General features: G+C 43.5%; 1 protein-coding gene across 13 annotated transcripts in view; it reads right to left on the bottom strand.

Moving 5' to 3' along the window:
• The window catches only part of LOC119450260 (E3 ubiquitin-protein ligase TRIM33), a 148272-nt gene that overhangs the window by 27407 nt on the left and 96200 nt on the right, over positions 1–24665 (bottom strand). For 3 of the 13 annotated variants that reach the window (XM_049665738.1, XM_049665742.1, XM_037713658.2), the window contains exons 3-13: positions 23054–23313; positions 21977–22187; positions 21051–21335; positions 19156–19230; positions 18697–18735; positions 14042–14362; positions 12703–13043; positions 10729–10992; positions 7869–8148; positions 6474–6545; positions 2379–2800 (exon numbers count right to left, since the gene is read on the bottom strand). In XM_049665738.1, the coding sequence (XP_049521695.1) occupies positions 2379–2800; positions 6474–6545; positions 7869–8148; positions 10729–10992; positions 12703–13043; positions 14042–14362; positions 18697–18735; positions 19156–19230; positions 21051–21335; positions 21977–22187; positions 23054–23313 (2570 nt within the window). The remainder of the gene's footprint in view (positions 1–2378; positions 2801–6473; positions 6546–7868; positions 8149–10728; positions 10993–12702; positions 13044–14041; positions 14363–18696; positions 18736–19155; positions 19231–21050; positions 21336–21976; positions 22188–23053; positions 23314–24665) is intronic. The other 10 variants (XM_049665739.1, XM_049665741.1, XM_049665746.1 and 7 more) reach the window with 10 other exon arrangements.

Genomic DNA, 24665 nt, shown 5'->3' on the forward strand with positions numbered 1-24665 from the left:
TGACTATGCTTAAAAAAACACAGTATTATGTGCATTGTATTTATTTATTTATTAATTTCGCACAACATATTGTACAAGGCCGCATATTTATACTAGGCATTCTTTTTTAGAAATTTGACACGCATAATTTCCATCTTATATTATATTTGGGTGTCAAGACTTCCCACATTTACATGCTCGTAACAACATAGCGTAAGAATTCATCAAGAAAGGTCCGTTGTATCCGACACGCGTTCTGTCCAAAATTAGGGCCATGGTATGTCGTGAAAATTTCTAATACTATCTAAAATAATTTTATCTTTCACAACAAGTGACTATCACCTATAGCTCTAACGAGAGCTGTGGTGTGTGCCAAGTTCAACTCCGAGCCTGCATCTAGCAGCCGCTGCACTACGTGCGAGACCACATAATTGCATCACGCGCTTCGCACTCTGGACACCAATAATAGCTGCCTATTGCCGTTTTTGTGCAAAATGTTGTGATGACAAACCTTATCAAAAGAATGCATCTTGTGATCACGAGTCGTCATTTTTTGTGTGCTGTAGCTGTGTGCTACTGCTTCAAAGCTAAGCTGGTTAGGCCTAGTGGCCCTCTCGCCCCTTGCTCATCACTGAGCCAACAGCACCGAGCAGTGGTCAGCTGCTTGCATTGTCGACACGAAAAGTCTCCGTTGGGTGTTATGCAGCACACTGTTTCGAGAAACTTGCCACTAGTGTGTTCGTTAAGAAAAAGTGCATTTTAGCACACTCCGCGTATGGGCGGAAATCGTTTCGTGCTGTGAATTACCAGAAGTACGCATCGCCGCAGCAGAGTACGTTGAACTTACACATCTATACACACTTACACAACCTAGACAAAATTTGTTCAAAAAGCAGTGTGTTTTACTCGATAGCCTGTTATAGCCAGGTCCGTTAAAAGTGGTGTTTGTTGCATTGATAATATAGGTAGGCCAAACCAAGTGAGAAAAATCGTCTATTATATCCGAATGTATGTTGTATGCTGATCCGTTATAAGAGGCGTGGACTGTATTCTGTGCACCTAACCGTTGCAATGCATGCCTAAGGTTAGTAGGCACTGGCTTCTCACGACGGCGGCGCACTTGTCATGCACACCCTTTAAGGGCAGAATATCGAACTCTCTGGACAGCACAGATGAGCACCTCTGGATGGACCTCTCCGACAATGCGTGAGGAAAGTAAGGGTGAATGAGCAGGCAGGTGTTCACGATACATATTATAAGCAGATAACATCTAAACCTTTTTCCCCTTTTTTGAGGCCATGAAATTACTTCTCATATTATATTCACATTCATATTACATTCAGGTATTTACGGTATATCACGTGCAGCGACTCAAATTATTCATTCCAAGATCAAGAGATTAATTCTTTAAGGTTGATGGGGTTCCCATGAGACCAGGAAGTTTAGAAAATCGTGCTCCACGGCACATACTGCAACTTCACCAGAAAAATCTGTTGTATACAGGGACATTAAAATACAGCTTTATTGGAAAGCTTTTACTGACCTTTCCACTGCGACTGCCTCCACCACGACAAGATTTGTGCCTGTGCAGTGCCAACCAGTTTTCCACAGCCCTTCATCTTCGCAAAATTTCCCGCAACAGCTGATGGTCTATCATAATTCTTTCAGACAAAGCAGACAGAATGTTTCAGCATCGCTAGGCAAATGTCAGCAGCAAGCTGCCCCAGTTTGATGACTCGCTCCATGCAATTTGCCACTAAGGCCGTGTGTCAGTTCGAGGAAATGTCGTTGAACCTACCACAATGACCACACGACTTTAGAGTGTTGACTGCATGTCATGAAACAATCATCTGGTTGTTGAATTCTGATGTGATGGAATTTTTACAGATGATAACATTACAATACAGCAAGATGTGCTAAACTGTAAGAGCTGCTTTATTTAACATTGCAACATCGTTTAAAATCCTCTGTCGTTTAACAGTATGCATTGACCTTACATCAACGTTAACAAATTTTGCGTAGATGTTATGTTTTGTAAACTTGCATGGTTCTACACTTTCTAAGCACCATGGATCCAGATGATTTCTGTTATAATAGTCACTACATCACATTTCAGCACACTCAACATTATTCCAATACGAAAGATGCTAAAAAGACCACCCACAGCGAGAAGGACGACGAGGTGCCTCTGGGCTCCTGGCGCGAGTTATTTTCCACCTTGGTCTCTGGTGAGCCTGCTCTTGTAAATACTGTAAAATAGTCTCTTTCTCTTTTTCTCTAGACAAAACATTTTGGCGGAGGTGCGGGATGTCGATCCCCGTACCTTTCAATTCAAATCCATGGGGATCCTTCTCTGTACTAATAAAGGGCCAACAAGCAGGTGTGCGAGTCCCACCCACCTCTGCAGGCTGTGCGTCTCTACTATCTTCAGTCCAGACCCGTTGGCTGTGTCGCCCCCACTGTTCTGCGAAAGTGAGGAGCGCGAGGAAGGCGAGGCTGGCTGTGCTGCAGAAGACGAAGACCCATTGGAGGCAGTTGGACCATTCGTGGTGGCCACAACCATGGTCGATGAGGAGGAAGAAGAGGCATCTTGCGCAGGCAGGTCGAAGCTCTTGTCGCCGATCTTGAGCAGCTCCTCCAGAGTTGAGAGGTCCTCGAAGCAGTCCTGGACACCGCCGGAACCTGCTGCCGCCACTGTGGTAGAGTTGGCCGTGGACGCAGACACCGTGGACGCAGTGCGGGAGGAACTGCTGCAGACCGGCTCAGCTATGGAGGAAGGGCTGCAGCTGCTGTCGGCTTGAGGCTGGCTACCCTGGGCACCCTGAAATACAAAAACAAAAGCCAAGAGAAGTGAGAGTTACACTATGCAGAACATGACCATACAAAGCCAACAGGCAATGAAGCCAAGGAAAGCATAGGGGTAATTGGCTGTGGTTGAAATTACAATGTAGAAAATAATGAGAAAAGGGACAATGAAAGTGGACAAAACGATAAGTTGTTGCCAAGTGGGAGACAAACCCACAACCTCCGCATTACGCGTGCATTGCACTACCAGTTGTGCTACGGCGATGGCGATCAAACTCTCGCTTATCGTGGGTATTATGTGTACTACTAGATCTAGCCCTGGGAATGTTAGCCAGCCCCACTCAGGGTCATAGTGGGCGTATGTGGAACATCCTTTTTTGCCTGATGGCAAAATCGATGACTTACGAGAGCAGGCACGTGGCTAATAAACCCTCGTATGCTACCTAATGGCATCAAGGCTGCAAGATTTGAGACCCTCGCTATGAATGAACGAGAGGAAGGGAAACAAAGGAGCCCGTCTGTATAAGGAACAGTGTGTTCTGAGGTAAGCATAAGCTAAGAAGGTTTGTTAGCAAGTGTTTTTCAACCAAACAAAGCAAGCTAGCACATGTAAAGCTTGTTACCTGTTTACACCTGGCACAATGCTAAGCCCCTCAGCAAAGCAGCTTAGATGCAGTGCTTCACCCAAGGATACAAAGAAGTTTCAAGAATGCAGAAAGCATGAGAAAGCTAAAACACCTTGCAGTTTAACAACAAGAAGATTTCAACGGTACTTCACAGGCCCCACTCAGCGCAGAATGCATCCTTCATTTTTAGCCTGCCTACTGTGTATCGGATTGTTTCTCTTAATCCCCAAGTTCTGATCATTTCTGCAAGCTACACTATTTTTCATGTTTGACGGAGTCTGGAGCATGAAACGAAAAGTGCTAGGAGTCAGACTCCACCATCCGGTCTGCAGGGGTAAAATTACAAATGCTCTGAGCATTCCCTGCTCACGAAATGTTAGCACCACCTTTTACTTGCAGAAAAAAAAAAAAAAAAAAAATACTGCCGTCCTGCCATCCCGCCACCATTAGGACAGCCAGTCTTGCCTATTATACATAAAAATTGGACCTTGGTTTTGCCATGTCATTTGTATATTATTATGATAGTGTGGAATATTTGTGAGGCTTGTGTTTATCCATTCATTATGTTCTTAAATACAGTGATCTACATTGTAATCTTCTTGGTTTCACTAGTATTTTCACTCAGTAGATGTTTCAGGTGGCCCATAATGACCTCCCGTAATAGAAACATGAAAATCAGCCTTAAGGTTATACCTACCATGTCTATGCAATTATGGCAATAATGATTGCAACATTAATTTAATTTTTGCTCAATGCCCTGAAGTAACTGATACATATCTTGCAACATATCAATGGAGATTCTTGGCAAAGACAACATAGCCAAATGGCTAATGCAGTGCTGACAATCAAAAGTCATTTCAGAGGCAATACATCCAATTATAAGCAAATTTTGCTTACACAGTAGCGCACCCAGGATCTGTGCAGGGGGGGGGGGGGGGTTGCCAATACCATCTCAACAGCACTAATTTCAATTTCTTCACGGGAAATTGCCAGAAAATGTGCGTTTTGCGAGTGTGCAGACGATTGCGCATCTTACATCTTAGTTGCAGTGCTCAAATGCGCAAGGAAAGAAAAGGGGTTAAGGTCGGCCTCAGGGGGGGCGGGGGTTACAACCCCCGAGGGGGCTATAACCCCCCCCCCCCCCCCCGAGGCCGATTTTATTTGTTTACTTATACATACTGACCCCATTGGGCTATAGCAGGAGTGGAAGACTAAAAAAACACGCAAAGAATCCAAATGATGCAAAAGCAGCAGAAACTACACAATGTACAAGATTATTACAAAACACAAACACAAAGCAAGGAAATAAACTTGGGTAAGAACAATGTTCATAGTTAAAATACGTAGTTATGCACTAAGAACTATGCTAGAGCATTTAGAAATTATGACAATGACAATAACCGAGTTGCACCAGGTAATAGATCCCAATAGTCGATTGTGCAAGGAAAAAGCCTATTTAAATATGTCGTATGTGGGTAGAAAGGTGCGATGTCTGGAGCATGGAGACTGAGCATGAAGTTAGGAGATTGGTATTTAGAGGTATGGCATAATGAATTAATTAAACAATATAATTTTAATGACTCATTCTTCCACTGCCCTGAGAGTGGTTGTGGATTATATGTGCAAACAGCTGATGAGGGTGAGAAATCTCGGTCATATCGACAATAAATGAAGCATGTAGCCTTCCTTTGTATGGCCTCGAACACATCAATTTCACATTGCTAGCAGAGATTTCACACGCAAGCAGCATATTCTAAAATAGGGTGGATTAGTGATTTGCACGTTAGTGGCTTGGTTTTCTTAGGTGCATTTGTTAATGTTTGGTGTACGTAGCCCAATTTCTTGACTGCATTATTCAATTTGTTTGGACAATGCCACAATAAAAGTAAAAATAACACCCAGGCATTTGTAATGGATCAAACTCGCGAGTGAAACACCGTCTGAACAGTGATCAAAAAGCAAAGGGGACTTAACATTCATTTGTCAAGTGGTGCACCATTTGTGAGAGTATGCTAATGAGGGTTAAGGCAGTGAGGCCATCAGGGGAGGTAATTACAGCGCACAAAAGGCAGCCGTCAGTGTACGGACAGATTTCAGATGCAAGATTACGTGGTAAGTAAACATAATAGAAGACTGAGCACGAAGCCCTGTGGCACTGCTGAAGTAACATTACCCATATCTGAGTCAGCAGAGTTCAAACAAACTAACTGTGTGCATAGAGAGAGAGAGAAAGCTTGAAATCGATTATACCAAGAGGACACACTTTTAGGACGGCAATAAGTTAATGGAATAGTTTGGAATGAAGTGCATTCTTGGATGCTTTGCAAAAGTAAATAAATATGGTGTCGATTTGATATTCTAAATCTATATTGTGGCAAATGCTATTAACAAACTCGGTTCATCGTAACCGCGCTGAAGGCAGTGTTGAAATCTGGTTAATAGATCATTTAAAAAAAATAATTTCATAATGTGTTTTGAACAGTGTGCTAGCACTTAGCATGAATGTCCTGTTGATGATAAAGGTTGACATAAGAGTTAAATATGGGTCACAATACAAGTTATACAGAAGGTGTTTATTGCCCGATTTGTATAATGGAGGAACTTTGGCTACTTTCCACGATGATGAGACTTTGCTGTAGCTCAATGATTGCTGGAAGATGAAGTGATACCTAGAAGTCCTCAGAGAACAGCGCATTAAGAATGAGTTGGTTATTTCGTTTGGGCCAGCACATTTCTTGGTGTCCAAATTCAAGACGAGTTACAGAACTCCTTCCAAAGTAATGTTAGCATCATTAATTGCACATATTGCATCCAGAGTGAAAGATCAAACGGCTGAGCTCTAGTGAAGACAGACTGCGATGACTGAGCACGAAGATGCCAATGGTTTAGACGGAATGTGTGTGTGTGGCTCGGTTATTCACACACCATTCAGTGGAACTAGTCCTACAGCGAGTCATTACGCTGACTCCAATTTTGCCTTTCTATCTCCCTTCTTCCATTGGTCGGCGCATAAAGGCCCGATGCTGCACCAAGCACAACCTGAAAAGAGCCAGTTTAACACACCTTCTCCTGACTTGATTCCTTCGAGCCTGAAGACTGAAGTAGGTTTCCTATAGACCGGTTTGCAAAGTCATTCTGCAACAAAAGAACACAAGTACAAGGTGATATCAGAGAGCTACCAAAATTCAAACTATGCATGAAGGAGAAAGAATAATAATAAAAATGCTATAAATATTTATCTTGTTTTGCAGTACTGCCGCAGTGTACCAATGAAGAAACCATGACATTTTATTCAACAAATCCAAGCAGAAGGCCACTGGCTTTTCAAGGTAATGATAACATACAACCATATATCAGTGAACTTGCATCAGCATGCACAATGCAATAAGAATACCTAAAAACCTACACAGTGCATGCTTCATCTTCACAGCACCACACAATTCACTGAACTTTTTACCAATACTCATTCAATCAAATGAGAGTGTTCAATCACTGCTGCACTTTAATATTGTCGTAGCTACGCTTATCTGAGAAATGCTGGTAATTGACCACTTAAAGAAAAACAAGCATGGTAGGAAGAGTCAGCTGCACATAAGAAATGGCAGGCCTTAGTACAGCAACTTCCAAATGAAGTTTGTATTTTAATGCATGCATAACAACCACTGATGGACAAAAACTGATTTGGAGCCCTCTCACTTAGAGTTTATCATAGCTGTAAAGTACAGCCGCCATCAAAAGTTTACGGACCACAGGATCCGAGGAAATGCTTAATTTCCTGACAGCGTGCGATCGCAGCCAATCAAAAAGTAAACACTATTACATATATACTCATATAGTATAGATAGTATATGTCGTTCAGATATACTAGTATGAGCAAGAAATTTGAATACCGGGCTGCATGCCGAGCCTGTAGAAATTTTTATCTTTTTTTTTTCGTATCCTAAAGTCCTGAAAACTTTTGATGGTTACAGAGCCGAAAAAAACAAATCTTGCTTCACACCGATGAAAGCAAGCATGACACTACCCCTTAAATGATGAAAAGTGTTCTTGACCAGGCACAGAAAGAGCAGACACAGAGCAAGAACACCTCAATTACCAAATATATTTCTGCTTTATGCAATAAATAGTTTTTTTTTTTACCATTAGTGCTTTTTGCACATTCTAAGGGCATTGTATTTGCATGCGTGCATAGAAATCTTGCATATACACATGTGGTGCATACTCGGAGAAAGACAGATGTTGAAAGGAACGAGCCAACAAAACACGATGCTTGGCACTATGTGTGTTTCCTTTTCTGTCTTCATGTTTTCCTCTGTATGCACTTTTCGCATACGACTGGGCAGTGTCACTCACTCACTCTCTCACTCACACACACATGCACACACGCACGCAATAAGAAAGGAGGAATAAGAGTAGTAGTGACGAACAGCCACGCAGCCGTGACGTAATGCCACGCACCAGAGACCTGGAGGCGAGCCCCGCGGCTGTCTCGGCAGGTGATGCTGAGCTGCGGAGCGTGTTGGATGACGGACCCGCGTCACCGCTGCACGAAGGCAGCTGTTGCTCGCCAGGTGACTTGGGCTCCTCCTTGATGCGCACCACGGACACTGACGGGGATGCTGTGCGTGACGAGGAGGATGACGAGGTGGAGGAAGGCCCTACCGCTACAGGCGTGATGGTGATGGCGCTGTTCCTGCCAGACAAATCAGAAGCATCCCCAACAGCTCCTAGGAGGACTCTGATAAAGGGGACGGGGAAGGCAGCAGGGCAGCATGGTAGCATGGCGGTGAGGGGAAGGTAGAGAAATTAGTCAACGGAAAGCAGAAAGGAAAGTAAATGCCCAAATGCCTGCTCTAAAGAAAACTACCTCCCCCGTTAACCAAAAGGTGACATGCCAAAGCAGAGGCAAGATGATGTTATGACCTTTTATGGGCCATGTTCACCTGTATCCCAACAGCTGTACAGTAGTATATCACTTATTCTTAAAGGGAACACACTAAACCCAGCATTAAAGCTTAAACTTTTATCGGTAACAAGTGACTCACGTAACATGTTAGGTATGCAGCTATGTACAAGAATGTTATGGTACGTTGTACTTCGTATATTATCTTGGCTATAATGTGTGCCGGAGTAAATTGATGTTTCCTTTGAAGAGTCGATGGCGCTGTACATGCTAGTGATGTCTTACTTTTGCGAGTATAACATACTCCAAAAATTCGGGAAATAGAATTATGGAGTGAGGCTACATTGTGATACACAGATTTCACCTACAAGTCCAGCATGATGGCAATGGGCTCTATGAAGCCATGTCCCACTTTAACAAACAGTAGCACTGAGAATGGTGAGGGCTGAAAGCGGAAAACAACACTGTTTGCAGCTTTGCTTTTTGTCAACAATTGTGGCAGTTTGATTTCATAAAGAACTGAAATGTTTTTCCAAGGGATTTATATGGCATCTCAAGTTATGTGCAGGCTCATAGTGAATGGCAATAGTGCAGTGCTTACATTTACGGTCAGTTTACAGCTGTGTTTCAAGAAACTTTCACACATCAGCCTGACCAAGAGCTGTAGATACAGAACTAGGTTGAGGTAACCGTGGAGTGTTTCCATCCAGAATGATTCTACGCAACTCCACTCACATCCTATTTTCCTTGATCAGCTCGATTTTCATAGAAAGCTGAACTAAGCTGAGCATCAGCACATGAAATGGGGGCCATTGGTATCTTCTTCCAATTCATTAGCAGCACTGGTTTCAGCAAGCAAACTGGCACACAAGAACTGGCTGCCTCTAACTTCGGTGGTTTAGTTAGCACGAACAAATCTGGATGGCTTGAAACTGCCAGCACAGGTATTGCCTTGACTGTTGGTAAGCTTTACCACAGATCGCAAATAACAATTTTGATTCATTAATGTCTATGGTAACCTCTTTCAGCCAAGTTCAATTGTTGAGTTCTGCTTGAAAAAATGCTTGAAAAAGATTTTCCTTGTTAATTCTTCAAGTTGGGGCTGGTAAAACCAGCACAACTGTATCCAGAAAACACATACTATATATGGATTGCCAGCAACCAGATGACATTTCATTTTACATGAATAAGCAGAAAGAGAGTGAGCAGTGAGTTATCAGAAGCAGAAATGTACTACAATGTTAGCACTTCAACCAAGGCTCCCATCACCATGGTTAATATGACCATGCAGTGGGAAAAAGTGATGCATGCATTTGGCCAGCACACTTTATTACGCAGCCCTAACAGCAATTCCAATTTGCGTGACCTTTCAATGAGCAGCATTCCTCCACACCTCATTTTTTTCCCACACTTAAATTTAACTTTCTCTTTCAAATGCAACAAATTTCATTCAAATGGGTCCTTGTCTCATAAAAGCATTTCTCTGTTCTATATATATTTGAATGGGTGGGATGGGAGTTTGCGTCGAGCTAAAGCTTCTTAAGAGCACGCACTGTTGGCTTATCAGTAATGTGTAGCCTTGGGTGCACTGCCCCAGCACAACCTATGGTCATGCCAACGCACAATAACTTGTGGGTGGATAAAATGGCAAAGTGAAGACGAGGAATGCTTTAAAGCAAAGCTTTCTTTGGATCTCGAAATGCATGGTTCCTCCTAGTCTTATATTTTGTGTATTTTCAGGCACAAGTTGCCAATTTACAACCCCCATGTCACATATATTTCGAATATACAAGAAATTTACGATCCAGATGTGCAATAAGAAGAATGTCATTTTCTGAACACATTTTTGCTTTTTTTCAGCTGGCACTTAAAGGGTTAATTAACATGCACCTAAGTTCAAGTACATTAAGGTTTTTCATTTTACACACATCAAAGTGCAGTCATTGCAGATGGGATTGAACCCATGACCTTGAGCTCAGCAGCACCACGCCATAGCCACTGAGCTACCACGGTAGGTGAATTTCAAATGTGGCAGGAGTACATATCTTACAGTGCATACGTGCGATTGAACCCATGACCTTGAGCTCAGCAGCACCACGCCATAGCCACTGAGCTACCACGGTAGGTGAATTTCAAATGTGGCAGGAGTACATATCTTACAGTGCATACGTGCACAAAGTATGTCTGGATGAAATTAAGTGGGCTATCAGCTGACATGGTTTGTCTCTGCTCTCATGGAGGCTTTATGTCCACACTCGTGGGCATGAGACAGCGCCAGCTACCACAAGAACTCTTGCCTTTCGGTTAACTAGCGTTAGGCTACTTAACGAAATGCCAAGTAAGGGTTCGTCTTGGGGACAATTCTCACTCAAGGGAACTGTCTCTAACATGGAAGCATGCCTAGAATGAGCTTACCGTTCGAGAACACTGGTTTCAGGCAGACGTGGTGAACCAGACCCCGAGTTTGTGCTGCTTGCAACCAAGTGCGAGGGAAGACGATTTGTGGAGGGTGGCGTGCCGTCCCGAGAGCCTGACACTCGGCGTATCTGCTGTTGCTGGAGTGCTGCTGCTCGAGCAGCTGCCGAGTCCAACATGATGACCTTAGGGGCTGGCTGCGGTATTATCTGTACACCGGGTGCCAGTGGCGGTGGCCTGGGTAGACCACTTGCGGCTGCTGGTCTGTACGGAAACACGAAAAAAATTTGTGGAGGGCCAGAGTTAAGTCTAGAAAGCACCACAAGACCTGACAGCATCACATGCTTCACTTCTGCTTTTCGTTGCTTATGCCCTAAATGTGCGAAGCGCCTATACAAGTGTACCACAATAAAACCCTGTTTATACATTTTTCTAGGCACTGCGAAAAAAATAAAAATAAAATAACCGGGAAAACGTAACCGTGATCAAAGCCACAAATCGTCACAGCAACGTCAGAAACAGCTCTGAATGACTGCCAGTACAGTTATCCCACGTCTCAGCGCTTGTACTGGGACGGCGCGTGTTTAATTAAGGAACACATACGATGTTCCATGAGAGTAACCACTTTGAACTTTGACATGCGTCACCACATAACACAGCTCTATGTGGCAAAGCTGACTAAAGAGAACCGGCAATTATACAACGCATATAAAACCCTTGCCAGCCCCAAAATAAATATAGCCTTGCGATCGGAAAATATGGCCCAGTGTGTGTGGTTTCCAGTAGGTTTTAACCGATGCACACTTCTTCGGATGCTTTGCCAACTGCTTTGCCAACTACCATATATGGTATGGTAGTTCAGTGCCTGGCTTGTGCAATTGCAGTCACTTACTGCAACGAGCCGGTTGCTCGTTGCAACATACAGGCCAACTGCACCACTAAATTTATGTGACCGCCACATTCAAACACAACGTAAGATACAGGATACTAATTACAGAATGGCGACGTATCAAAGGGGAACATAATACATGTGAATCAATGGGATTTACTACAGGACTGCGAAAACGTGACACAGCCGCCATGAAAATGAAACGGCAAGGAACATTTCAACGGTGTTCTACTGTAATCGATCAATGTCCCTCATATGACTACCGTTTATAAAAAAGAAAACAGGGCAATAAATGCTAATATTCTCCTGTATTGAGAAGCAAGCACAAGATGAAATACCTTAATATACATTTATCACCATTAATGAATGTACTAATGCGACGAAAAGTTTGGACTCCACTGACTCTGTGAGAAAGCTCTCATTCTAAAGCCTTGATATGCAGCCTGAAGTCTAGTGGCACAATGCATGCACGCTTCTTAAAAAAAAGTACAGTATGCCATGATCAAAGGCTACACAGCTGTTCTACAATACTATTAGTTCTGCCATCGTCTCTATAACTCCTGCTCACAATGGTATATTTTTCATCCTTATTGATATCACAGGTGTATTTCCCATTACAACAGAATATGCCATTATCTTTCCTATCATTAACAGAAACAGCCCCTTCTCTTTTGGTCAGCAATTTTGTCCTTTGACATGCACTTAGGCCTTGGCATTGAAAGGTCTTGGGCGAATTACCAGCTTGACCAATGGTGCAGAATGTTCTTCATCTCGCTATGTTTTGCTACCCAACAGATGGCGACAAGTAGCATTTGGTAGCCAACGTTGGCAGGGCTATGCGATATTGATGAAATCAGAAAGGCCCTACAAGATCAGCAAGACACTGCAAGGGCTTGGCTGAAACATGATTGAGGCAGCTTAAAAGCATTTCCCGTGGAAAGGTTAAGCAAACAATTGCTAATCTCCTTATTGGTGGATCATCTCGGGCAGCTTGAGCGCAGAAACAAATCACACTTATCACGCACACTGCTAATAAGGCACGACTGAACACCTTACACTAGGAATATACGAGATAAAATTCTCACCTTGACTTTTCCGCAGTCACTGGTGATATGGTAATGCTTGAGTTCAGCGTGATAGGAACACTGGCAGAGGTTGGCATCTGTTGGGAAAGGTGGTGTTGCTGCTGCTGCTGCTGTTGTTGTTGCTGTTGTTGTTGTTGTTGTTGCTGTTGTTGTTGCTGCTGGTGGTGTTGTTGCTGTTGCTGCTGGTGGTGCTGCTGTTGTTGTTGTTGTTGCTGCTGCTGTTGTTGCTGCTGATGCTGCTGCTGCTGCTGTTGATGGTGTTGCTGCTGCATACGATGCAGCTGTTGTTGCCTCATGTGTGCTGCCTGCTGGGCTGCGAGTGCCTGATGTGATGGCATGCCCTGCAAGGAGAAGGCATGTGCACAGTGGTCAGGAGACAAAGGGGGTCGAGTAGTCTGCTTTTACAAGTTATACAGCGGGAGGGAGAGAGAGAGAGAAAAATACTCCAAGGCAATTAACTTAAAGGCTGTTACTTTTTTTTTAATCTGCAAATATCCGTGTACAGAAACATAGCAGTAGCAGGTCATGTGACACAGTAAAAAAGTAAGTTTAAGAGTAAAGCTGAGGAGATAGTGCTGATGTATGCATTTAAGGAGTCATGGCAAGCCAATTAATATGCCTGATCTACATGAACCAACAGACATTGGAAGCATCTTCTCGATTTGATCACTACATTATCTAGTTCCCTGCTTGGCCACTGGCCAATATGATAACTGAGTGCTGAATGCATTGAAAAAGAAAGGAGATCGTGACAGCTGAAGGATGTTCACAATGACCCACAAGGACGTCCACAATGACATTCACTAGCAACTCAAATCCGCAACATTATTTAATGCATGACCAGCTGCTATATGTTCACCAATTTATACACTGGATTTGAGTAGCCGACAGTCTCAACTAGTTGGCATCTTTTCCCATTCTGGCCAGCATTGGAGAGTCTGCGTCGACAGCCAAGACAGCTTCAAGCTCAAGGAATGGAATGCATCTGGAAGTCGTCTATATGACTTTTGCCACTTCGAGATGACAAGGAAAAGCTAGAAAAGCACATTTTCTCGATATTTCTTTCGTAGTGCGAATAGATGAAAAACACAACATAGCTTAAAATAAGCTCATTTGTGTGCAGACAACCTTCTTGTCAAGATTCAAAGCATTCTGCTCAGCCACCATCTTGTTTGGACGGCAAAATCACCTTTGACTTCGACGCTGTCTTCACAAAGTGTGTTTTTTGCTGGCTTCATCAGAATTGGAATGAGCCTCAAGGTGGCCACTGTCCACTTAGCTGTTTATTTAGCCACGTCTGTCGAGTATTGGAGTACAGCTTTGAAATAAGGGGGCTTACATGCTGCTGCCGCACACCCGGCTGTGGGTGCATCGTCTGACCAGGATGTTGAGGCGCAGGATGAGGGCTCTTCTGCAGGGTGTATGATCCGCCTGCAGCTGAGGGCCCCATGCGAGCCATGTGGCTCAGGGCAGCCATGCTGGCACCCCCCTTCTGGTTCATGGGGCCCTGGTTGAGTAGGTGGCGCAGCTGCGGAGGAGGAGCCCCCGGGTAGCCCCCTGGTACCCCATACGGGTTGGTGCCTGGGTAGGGTGGTGGGCGCACGCCAGGAGGCAGCCCGTGCACTGCACCCATGGGCCCCTGGCGCTGCTGCGGAGAGAACTGCATTGAAGAGGGGAGGGCAAGGGACATCGCAGCCATCCCACCATTCTACAGCACTAACTTCTAAACAGCATGCACGATGATTTACAGTCAAACCTCGTTAAATGAAATGGGGATTCAATGAGATAATGGATGTAACAAAGTGAAATTTCCCTTGAAATCCCATAGGGATCCGTGTATTTAAAAACTAATTTTAGCAAAGTAAATTTGTCCTGCCAATGGATATAACCAAGCAGATTTGTATCCTAAACCAAAAAATACCCGACGGTTGCATGCCAAATATATTGCTTTCTTTCGGGGTTCAGCACACATTCGGTGCAGAAATCAAAAACTCTCGCCATCGAGCAACCCTGGTCTTTCTCACCAGTGCTCATACCTGCACATAAGCAGCAGCTCATTATCGCTATCGCACATTTCTCTCTCTCACTGCAGGCTGGTGCAGTTAAGCATGATTTCAGAGATTACATTGCGCCGGTGTGGGCAATCTTGCAGGCCAAGCTTAGCTGCGCCCAACCTGTGCCAGCCTGCACTATGCATTGCAGCACACTAGAAAGAGAAGAGTGATGGTGAGCCGCTTCTTGTGTATGGCTAGTGTGGCACTGCGAAGATCAGTGCACCCACTTCCCTCTCTCACTGTGGCACGTCACACAGGCTGGTGCAGCTAGGTGTGGCCTCCAAGATTGCATCGGCAATTGTGCAGTATTGGAGGCGAGTCAACCAAGTTGGCATGGCTAAGTTCGTGGCCTCCTCATTCACACAGTAGAGCCACGTCAAAGCAGCAGATCAGCTTGGATCAGCTGTATAGTTGGCGTGCCGTGTTGTGTGCCACACGATGCTTAACCACGATGGACTTTGTGTCAGCGTACTCGCGGTTTTCTTCGACCATGTTGCAATTGCGTTAGTTTCACGATGCTACAGATGAGCCAAATGGAAAATGGAAACAAAAGACCATCGCACCGAAACAGAAAGCAGCTTTCGTAAAGGCAGTTGCATCAGGTGCTGAAAGTCGTGTGTTGCGCATGCCGAGGATTCTTTTAATGCTTTTTTTTTTTAATTTCTTTGCATGCGTGGCCATGTAGTGGTTCTGTGGGCTGCATGGCCCTCTTCTATGCATATTTAATGTTGTACATCCCATTGGGCTTACACTGCAGTAAAGTGCAATAATGGATATAACGAAGTAACTTCAGCTGCCACTTCAACTTCATTATAACAACGTTTTACTTACTTTACAACTCAAATTAATGACAACAATGTGTGCTACATTAATGCAAATCTAAGCACATCACAATTCTAACACACCTCGACTTTTTTTTAAGGATGGTCTCTAAAACAGACTCGTACTACAAGCAGTCAAGAGGTGAATATTTAAGACAAGCAAGAGGTTTTTGATGCACCGTGATCTTCCTTTGTGCTCTATCATGCACCCTTCCATCTTTACCTATTCTTAGCCCCACACACTAAGCCTCCATAGGGAATTGCAGAGATGCAAATACATCATAGCCCAGCATCAGGGCTGCACTCTTCTCTGTTTCTGCTATGCAGCAAGTCTACACACTCAACCACGGCAGTGCTGCCTGCTAGCTCCCAAGCAGGTTTTCACAACAAAACATGGCAAACAAAGATGAACTCGTTCCCTTGTTTATTACTAAAGTTCAAAAGACAACTTCTACAACCTGTAAAGAAAGCAATGTATTACACGCTTTGTTTGCATGTCAAAAGTGCCTGGTGCATGCTACAGAATAAAATGGCGTAGTATTTCTGAAATAAATGTCAAAGACATTTTGATGTCACTGGGAGGCTAGTCGATGAGGCCAGTGGTGTTGGCAACAGAGAAAACATGCTCAGGGAGCTAAATATGCCTGGGCATCATTAAAGACCTTTTGAAATAGAAAAAAGAAATAAAAGTGCGCAGTCTAACATCTTACTCTATGGAAAGTGCCATCAATTCCGATAACCTAGGCAGCTGCTTCTATCTACTGTTGACTACACTGTTGAATTATTTGTCTTTTTACTTAAATATAGCTTGTTCACTGTAGTAGTCCCAAATGCAAGCAAGAATGCACAGGGATTACTCGTAGGAAACCCCCATTGATTGCTTCACTGACCTGAACATATACCTTAAAATGAAAGTATGCAACTGCTGAGTCACAACATGACGTTCTACCTTCACTAATGCAACATGGAGCAAGAACCAGAAAATTTCAACAGCCGATTCAAACACCGTATAAAACTGAAATTTTCTGTTTAAACAGAAGGGTTTGCTTTGTTTTGATTTTGCCAGCAGTATGTCTGTTTAATGTTGCAAGAGGCCACATAAAATTAAAAAAAAAAAAAGAAATAAAAAGAATTATGCAGGAACTCCACTGGAGTTGTCTAACTAGGCGTAAGCATTATGCCACTTGGTCATCTGCACGCATACGATGTGATGTATGTTGCTAATCGCGATTGACGAAGCAGTAGAATGTTCATCATATGTATGCTTTATTGGCCTTGTAATCTGTTTTGGCTCTTGATAAGACCAGTATAAACCCTTATCAACCTTATTGAAATCAACGCGACCCTTATCAACCCTTAGCAGTCCTTATCAACATTATCAGAACTGCGCCGTCCATTATAAGCCCTTGTCGCTCTTTAGCACCTTATCCATCTGCGTCAAACCATTATCAATTGCAATCAGACCCATGTAACCCCTCATCAGTCCTTATCATCCCTATCAACACATTGACAGCTTATCTAACTGTGTTGAGCGACAACACAGCATGGTGTTGTAGGTTTGAAACGCACCACTGTCAACACATTTCTTCTAATTTTTCCTTTCGAACTTATTCCGTTTTACTTTTGGAGTACATCGTGTTACGCGTTGCGGACAGACCGACGGACAGATTTCCTGGTTGAGTTGCCTAAGAATGCTTACGCATTAACATTTTGGCAATGTAACACACACGACTTTTTCAACATTGTAAATCTCATTGGACAATGCCCAAAACAGTGTTAAGTCATCTGCCCTGAAAAGCTGCTTTCCAACCAAAACTTGCAGTCAACAGACTAACATTCACAGTCATTGCAACATCAGGAGGCAACCGAAATGACATCTGGGGCCAATAGCACAAAGCATTTTACCATAAATACGCCCCTGGCTGTAAGGATGCAAGTATGCCCCCAATCACTAGCGATATTAAGCTGCCAAATAAGTTGTCGACTAAGGAAGAAGGGAAATTTGCTTAAAGAAACTTTTCACTTTTGCCACTAAGAAATCTAATGTGCGGCAGCTTACAATTCATGAAGCCTTTCTGCGATGGATAAACTTACAGGTAATGGGCTTCATGGCAGTGGCTCCATAAGGCCTCGTAAGCCAACTTCCCTTTTACATCATTTAGAGCTAAGAACAGTCTCTGCCACCTAGCACTGCCAGATGCAGAGGTGCTGGGCACAAAGGGGAGACTTTCGCAATGAAAGTGCGGTTCAGTCATTGAAGAGGAAACAAAGAACCGCACGGCACCCCACACCATGCGTTTCTCCAGAGATGGACATGATAGTGGTATAAGTGTAATTCCGCAGAGAAGGAGTATGACCTAGAAAACAGTTTCACAGGACAGCCAACCTACAGAACTTTTTTAATTGTCCATAACTTACAGCGAGCACAAGAAACAACAGTGCCTCAGAAGATACACAGTACATTAATTTGCTCAACAAGTTTACCCTTCTTTGTTCAATATGACAAAATAGCGTCAAGCAGAGGTAGCTGTACTATGTAATGTATCAATTGACAGAAAAAGAACAAAACTGAAACAGGCTAGACAACTTATACTCCAACACATTCCAATCACATGCGGCACAACATGTCACATTTAACACTGCACTTCACTTCATTAAAGTAAAACAGGCAAGCCTCAACCGAAAAAAATAAAAAGCACATCAAAGTTCCAGTAGTTCATGCTTTCTTCCCCCATGACAGCCAAACTCATTCCAGAGCCCATTAAGTTGGTTATTGGACTCAAGGGATGCACACAGAGCTTCACACTCTAAGTTGGCAGACACAAGCAGGGGGTCACAAGCAGTTGACAGCAGGCTAACAGAATTTCCAGGGACAACAAAGAGCGGTGGCTGCAGGCCATACAGCCAAACCCAAGGTGGTTGGCCGCAAGTTGCACAAAGGTTGCGGGAAATACAATATGGACAAGGGCTGACTGACACATGCTTGCCAATGATCACCAAACAAGTGAAGTCAACAAACGAAATGCATGCACACACATGAAACTAATAACTAACGATGACAACAAAATGACAGCATTTCGCATGCCGTACGACAGAGGATATAACATGGCCAACAGTACCTGCTCTGACATAGCCGGCCACATCTGTGAATACGGCAACTGCATAGAATCGCAATCGGAAGGTTTTAAAAGCCAGACTTTCACTGTTGCTTCACTCATCGCTTTATAATTTGGTATACAGTTCATTGTCAGCACTTGTCCACTTCCCCATCCCATTGAAATATTTCCCCATTAATGCTGTCATAAACTCCATGCATCAAAGCTACCGCAGCCCCAAGGCAACTAATGACGGCATAAGACAGATGGCATAGCCCCCTTCCTTCAAGGCCATCCCGAGCATCTCCCTTATGAGACAAGCGAAATGGGAGAGGAGAAGCTAGAGGAGTCAGAGGTCACGAGAGAAGCCTTTCCTCTCTGCAGTCCAGTGATGATGAGTACGGGAGGGAGGGTCAAGGGCAAGACTAGCAGGCTGGGGGAGGGAGCAGAAGAAAAGCCAGCCGGGCTTAAGTTTGTACCCACATGGTGATAAAGTCCAGGCCCTGGGCCAGTCGGCATTGAAGCAGGGTGGTAACCTTCAGGGTACCGGGGGACAGGCTGCAGTGGGCAGCCAGCAGCCACAGGGAACAAGAACACAGCAGGACACTTCACACACGGCTCTCTTTTTCTCTGCCTCGATTATTATTATTTTTTCACCTGACGACACAGTTTTCTATTTGGCACGACTGAGGAAACTTCACCAGCTGTACCCCCAATCTTGTAAAACAAGGGCATGAGTCAAGGTGCAGCAGGATTGAGAAATGAGATCGTTTTTGAATCTTAGTACTATGACACTGTTGTATTAAACATTTATGCGCACCAAATATGACTCTTGAACGCATGTGTAAGTATTAATCAAGCCTACCTGAGAATCTGCAATGTGACACCTTCCGAAAAAAAAAAAAAAGTACATAACCATATAAGCGTGATCATTTATATGGCTATTAAGAATAACAATTGTATCTGCACAGAAGAACAAAGGGAGAATATTATACAGAAAGGCAAGACGACAGCCCACCACCAATTTAAACAAAAATAGAGGACGAGCGAATTGAATTTTTGCCGAAGATTCAGGGAAACACAAAAAATTGTAAGAAGCAAAGCTGAGACTAGTAATTTCAGCAGACAGACGGAAATGTAAAAGCTTACATACTGTTAACAAGTAGGACAAATGCCAGCCCCATTATTTTGTGGTTATAGTTTGTGTCCGTGGTCAGTTTGGACACAACAGCGTATGGTGCAGTTCACTGTCAAGAGTAAATGTAAGAACGCTGTTCATCAAGCTCTTGGACGTGGTAGCTGTGACTGCAGGCAAAAACCGCAAATATGCACTGTGCAGGCATGCAGTGCTGCATCGTGTCACTTGCATGTCATCTCCATTGGAGAAATAATTTCCTTGGACTTGCCACACAGAAACATTCGGCTGTGTTATATGCTTCCGTGATCACTCTTGAGAGTGGGAAGGATGGTACACTAACAACCTTCTTTCATTTTCAAACTATAAGAAAGGTTCCCTAATCTGATGCAAGAGAGAAATATGAAGTGGCAGTCAACGAATGAGGAAGTGTTCAATACTACTGCAAGGTGTTCTACTTTTCATGCAAAAAGTAATGCACCTTGTAAGCAAGTCCACCATAATCCCTACTGCACCTTCACTTTCCAGAAGCATAATTTCGAAATCTCGGAGCCCATATGGCCTAACGATGTATAATAAATAAATAGTATAATTCCTCTAAGATATTCTATGTATTCTTGCAATCACTACAACTGCAGAAGCTGCACCACCAATCAGGAGGAAATAGCTCCATTAGTGGGAATGAAAGAATGAGCAAGTTGCAACAAGTTTAGACATCAGTGTTAGTTACACACACAAACACACAATCAAAGGAAAGTCAAACAGAACATCAAACTCAACAGAAAGCCAAAGTGCCATTAAGAGCAGACACTAGTAATAGTTAACTAAATGAAAAGAGAACTCACTTTGAGGACATGCATAAAGGTTCTGCTAAGCAAATACACTGAAAGATCAAAGCACTCTGCTCCTCTCCCATGTCCATGCTCTTTTGGTTGGGATTTTCAGCTTCACCAATAAACATTTTAAAGTTTTGGAGACTTTTCTCACTGCAAGTGGCTACTGTTCCACTGAAGAAAAGCAGTGAAAATTGAGTGCCACTCTGGAGAGAGTAGGTAAAAATGTTTTGCCCCATTCGACATCGGAGGGAACACCAAGACATGGACCGAATTTTTACACAGTTGAAGTAAGGTCCGCAAATGAAGTCAGGATTTATGCATAGCACTAAATGTCGGAACACTTAAGTGCCATAATGACTACAATGCAAGAAAAAAACAAGCTGAGCAAAAAGCAGGCAATTTCTCACCTGCTGTTGCTGGTGCTGCTGTTGCTGGTGTTGCTGCTGCTGCTGTTGTGCTGAAGACACTGCATCGGGAGGGGGCCCAGCTCGGTGCTGGTTGAGGGCTGCGGCTGTAACAAGCGGTGGCTTGGCAGCCCAAGGTGGGTTGCCAACGATGGGCTGTTGGTCCACAAGGATGCAACCCAGGTCACCAATGTAGTTTGTGAGAAAGTCGGCCTCATATAGGAACTTGATGTCCACAACATGCTGTGGGTTGGGTATCTCGCAGCGAGTCTTCAGCACCGTCCGCATCTGATGGGCCCCAAAGAAGCACACCACGCGATGTAGAAACCACGCCCGCATGTGTTTGTAAAGCTCATCCGCCCTGAACCTAGAGAACTTCCCATTCTGAAAGTTTATCATCACTGTCACATGGTTGCAATGACAATTATAAATTACAAGGATTGCTTTCAAGTATAAGGCAGAACAAGCCAAAAGTCATCAGAACATCATACTGCGGAATTGTCATAATTTCAGCTGAAGCGTCTTTGTCAGCAAAAGCAATAACGCCGGAGCCTTTCACTAAAGCTTGAAAAGCATCTTTGTCAGCGAGCCCTGCCTCTCTCCCCAAACTAACAACCAACGCACCAGACTTCCATCTCTCACAGCTTGTCACACTGAAGACCTATACATAGGTTTTTTATCATCAAAAAGTTTATTCTCTCAAATTCCTTTCTTGCTTCCTAAACTGAAAGCTCTGCAGTCTAGAAGTAACCCACTAATTTGCTCAGGAAAATTGATCACATGTTTACAGATTAGATTTCACAATCACTTCTCTTAAAATTCAACTCCTCTGAGACGCAACCTCATGGTACAGTCTCTCACAGCCAGAGATGATTCTCCCCACAAAAATGCCAGCAGTGCTAATTGTGCTAGATGGCCTTGCTGCCTACCTGATTGCAGATAGTTTTCTTGCTAAAAACGAGTGCCACATCGCTTCCACGGTTAATCGCGGCCTCTGCAAACTTGTGGCACTGCGCCAGTTTCAGCGAGAGAGCCATCAGCTCCTCATTTTTGGATGAAAGCTGCATCTTCTTCTTGTTGCAGATGTCATTGAGCTCCTGGAGCAGCAGCTTGCCTCGCTTGTTTATTTCGGTGATGAACCTGAAAGTATAAATGCCCAACCAAGGCAACCAAAGAAAAAAAATTAAGTTCTCATTACTCATAAATAGCCAGCTCTCTTCTAATTTCTCTTTTTTGTCAAAAATTACAAACAGGTCATTTTAACAAGTATATTTCAAGCTTCATTTCTCACATAACTGGGAGCTGGCTTTGCAGATATGCACTATCTGCTTGGCTCTTAGCAGCACTTTGTGAGTGTTCAATGCACTAGAAGACAAAGATAAAAATATCAGAAATGCATCCCACTTTCACTGGCTCATAAAACTTCAATAATCTCCTGCTATGAGGGAATTTCATGCTAAACATAAACAATTTTTTTTAATGAGAAATTTTCTTTGAAAGGTTACCTAACCAACCTGGTGATGCTGCCCACAAGATTTTGCAAACTCCTATGCAACAAGCAAACATGCATATAACTAAGAAGACATAATTGTTGGGCTAGTTGCATTACCTGATGAGGAAAATTAATACAACAAAAACACAATGCACACAAGAAGGGAAGACAAAGTCATTGGCAATGAATATAATTGGAGCCTTCAACAGGTGTAATATATTATAACCACAGGCCACTCACTACATCTATCTTGCCCACTACTGTGGATAATGTTTGCAAACAATGAAAATTTTAAGCACTGTTGGCCTAATGACTAGGGGCCATATTTTGTAACAACATACTTAATTTCCCACACCTATTTTTTTCGTCATATTATGCCAAATGGCCTATCTTGGAGACGACAGTGGCCTGGTGGCACCCAATCTTGAGCCACAAGGAATTAAAAACCAAATGAATCATTATAAAATGCAGTCCATGACCCTGTCAGAAGGTTCGAGAAAAGACGACAACTCACCTGACAGCAAACATTTTGATGTCGCTGGTAACCTTCTGCTCTTGCTGGGTGATCTCATGGTGCCGTTTGCTCACCAGGTTGCGGGCACCCTCAATATATGACTGCTTCTCATGGATCTTGGCCAGCAAGCCGTTAAGGTTGTTTTTTTGTTGCTCACATGCTGATGAAATGAACTGATACTTGTGATCTTTATGCTCCTGGAGCTGGCAGTCACGGCACGTCAGCTTGTCGCATGTCTCGCAGTACAGCTTTAATTGCTCCTGCACAAAAACAACAGGCAGAGAAGCATGAAAAAATTGTGCAGGAAGATTGACCGATCGAGTGGCTTTGACGTCCTAAAGTAGCAATGGATTATGAGAGAATCCACAGTGGAGGGCTTTGGATTAATTTTGACCACCTGGGGCTATTTAATGCTCACATAAATAAGACAATAATTCTTGCCTTTCACTTCATCAAATTCTGGCAGCTGCTACCAAAACCAGAACCCGCAAACTCATGCTCAGTATCAAAACACCACAGCCACTGCGCCACCACAGTGAAACTACAGTGAAACCAAAGGAAAATGTCCATAAACAATGATTAGTGCACCTTTTCAGCAAAGAGTGTGTTGTGCCAACAGCCAATGAACGTGCACATAGAGCACCAATGACAACAATAAAAAAGCAAAACCGCTTACAGGCATCGGTTTGCATCAAATGTGCTATAGAGACTGAAATCTGCAAACCATGCAAGCCTCGAAAAAAATGCATCTTTGCATTTCCACTACCACAAACTTTTCCCGGACACTGTGCTACCAAGGTAGGGCTCTACACATCAACCATGCTTTCCAACGTGGCTGTACAGCATCACGGATTACCTAGGTTGGTGTGGATTGTCCACTGAGCCAGCAATGCAGTGGCAGTGGTAGGCAATGTTTTCTTTTCCTTTGCCATATAGCAAGGGTGAAGTTGAGATGGCCTGATGATGACATGATAACGTCAACTTGATGATGACGACTACAGATGGCCCCCCACAGGCATAATGCATGGGCCGCTTATGGACAGAAGGATGGATAGACACGGCAAACCTAGTTTTCAACTTTCATCTGCAATCACATTTAAATGCAACACTAGGCGTACTGCATGATTTTAACTGCAGAGACAAACCATTTTACAGTATTTTAGTGTACCTGATCCCTAGCCCATGGACTGTGCACATGTGTGCTTGTATATGATGAACACACACATACAGGGTGTTTCAGCGAACACTTCCAAAATTTATTTAAGGTTGCCTGTGGCAGATAGCCCAATTCTAGTTAATAAGCTGGTCTACTCAAAGAGGCAGACATTACTCGCACAAAAAACTGAAATGCATAATAGACTAATCAACAAAAATTCACTAATTAAGTTTTTAACTAATTATCTGATGGCCCATATTGCAATGTACCAATTGTAGCCGTGTAGTCTGCAAGGCGGACCTACTTGGAATTAATTCTCGCAGTTCGGGAATTAATATCTCGCAGTTTTGAAATATTAATTCCCGAACTTTGCAGAGAAATGCATTGGTGTTCCAGTTAATTTTGTGCCTTAGTGCATAAAGCGATGTTTTGTTGAGAAACTAAATGGAACGCCAA

Source organism: Dermacentor silvarum, chromosome 4 (genome assembly GCF_013339745.2).
Source record: "Dermacentor silvarum isolate Dsil-2018 chromosome 4, BIME_Dsil_1.4, whole genome shotgun sequence".
NCBI classification, from domain to species: domain Eukaryota; kingdom Metazoa; phylum Arthropoda; class Arachnida; order Ixodida; family Ixodidae; genus Dermacentor; species Dermacentor silvarum.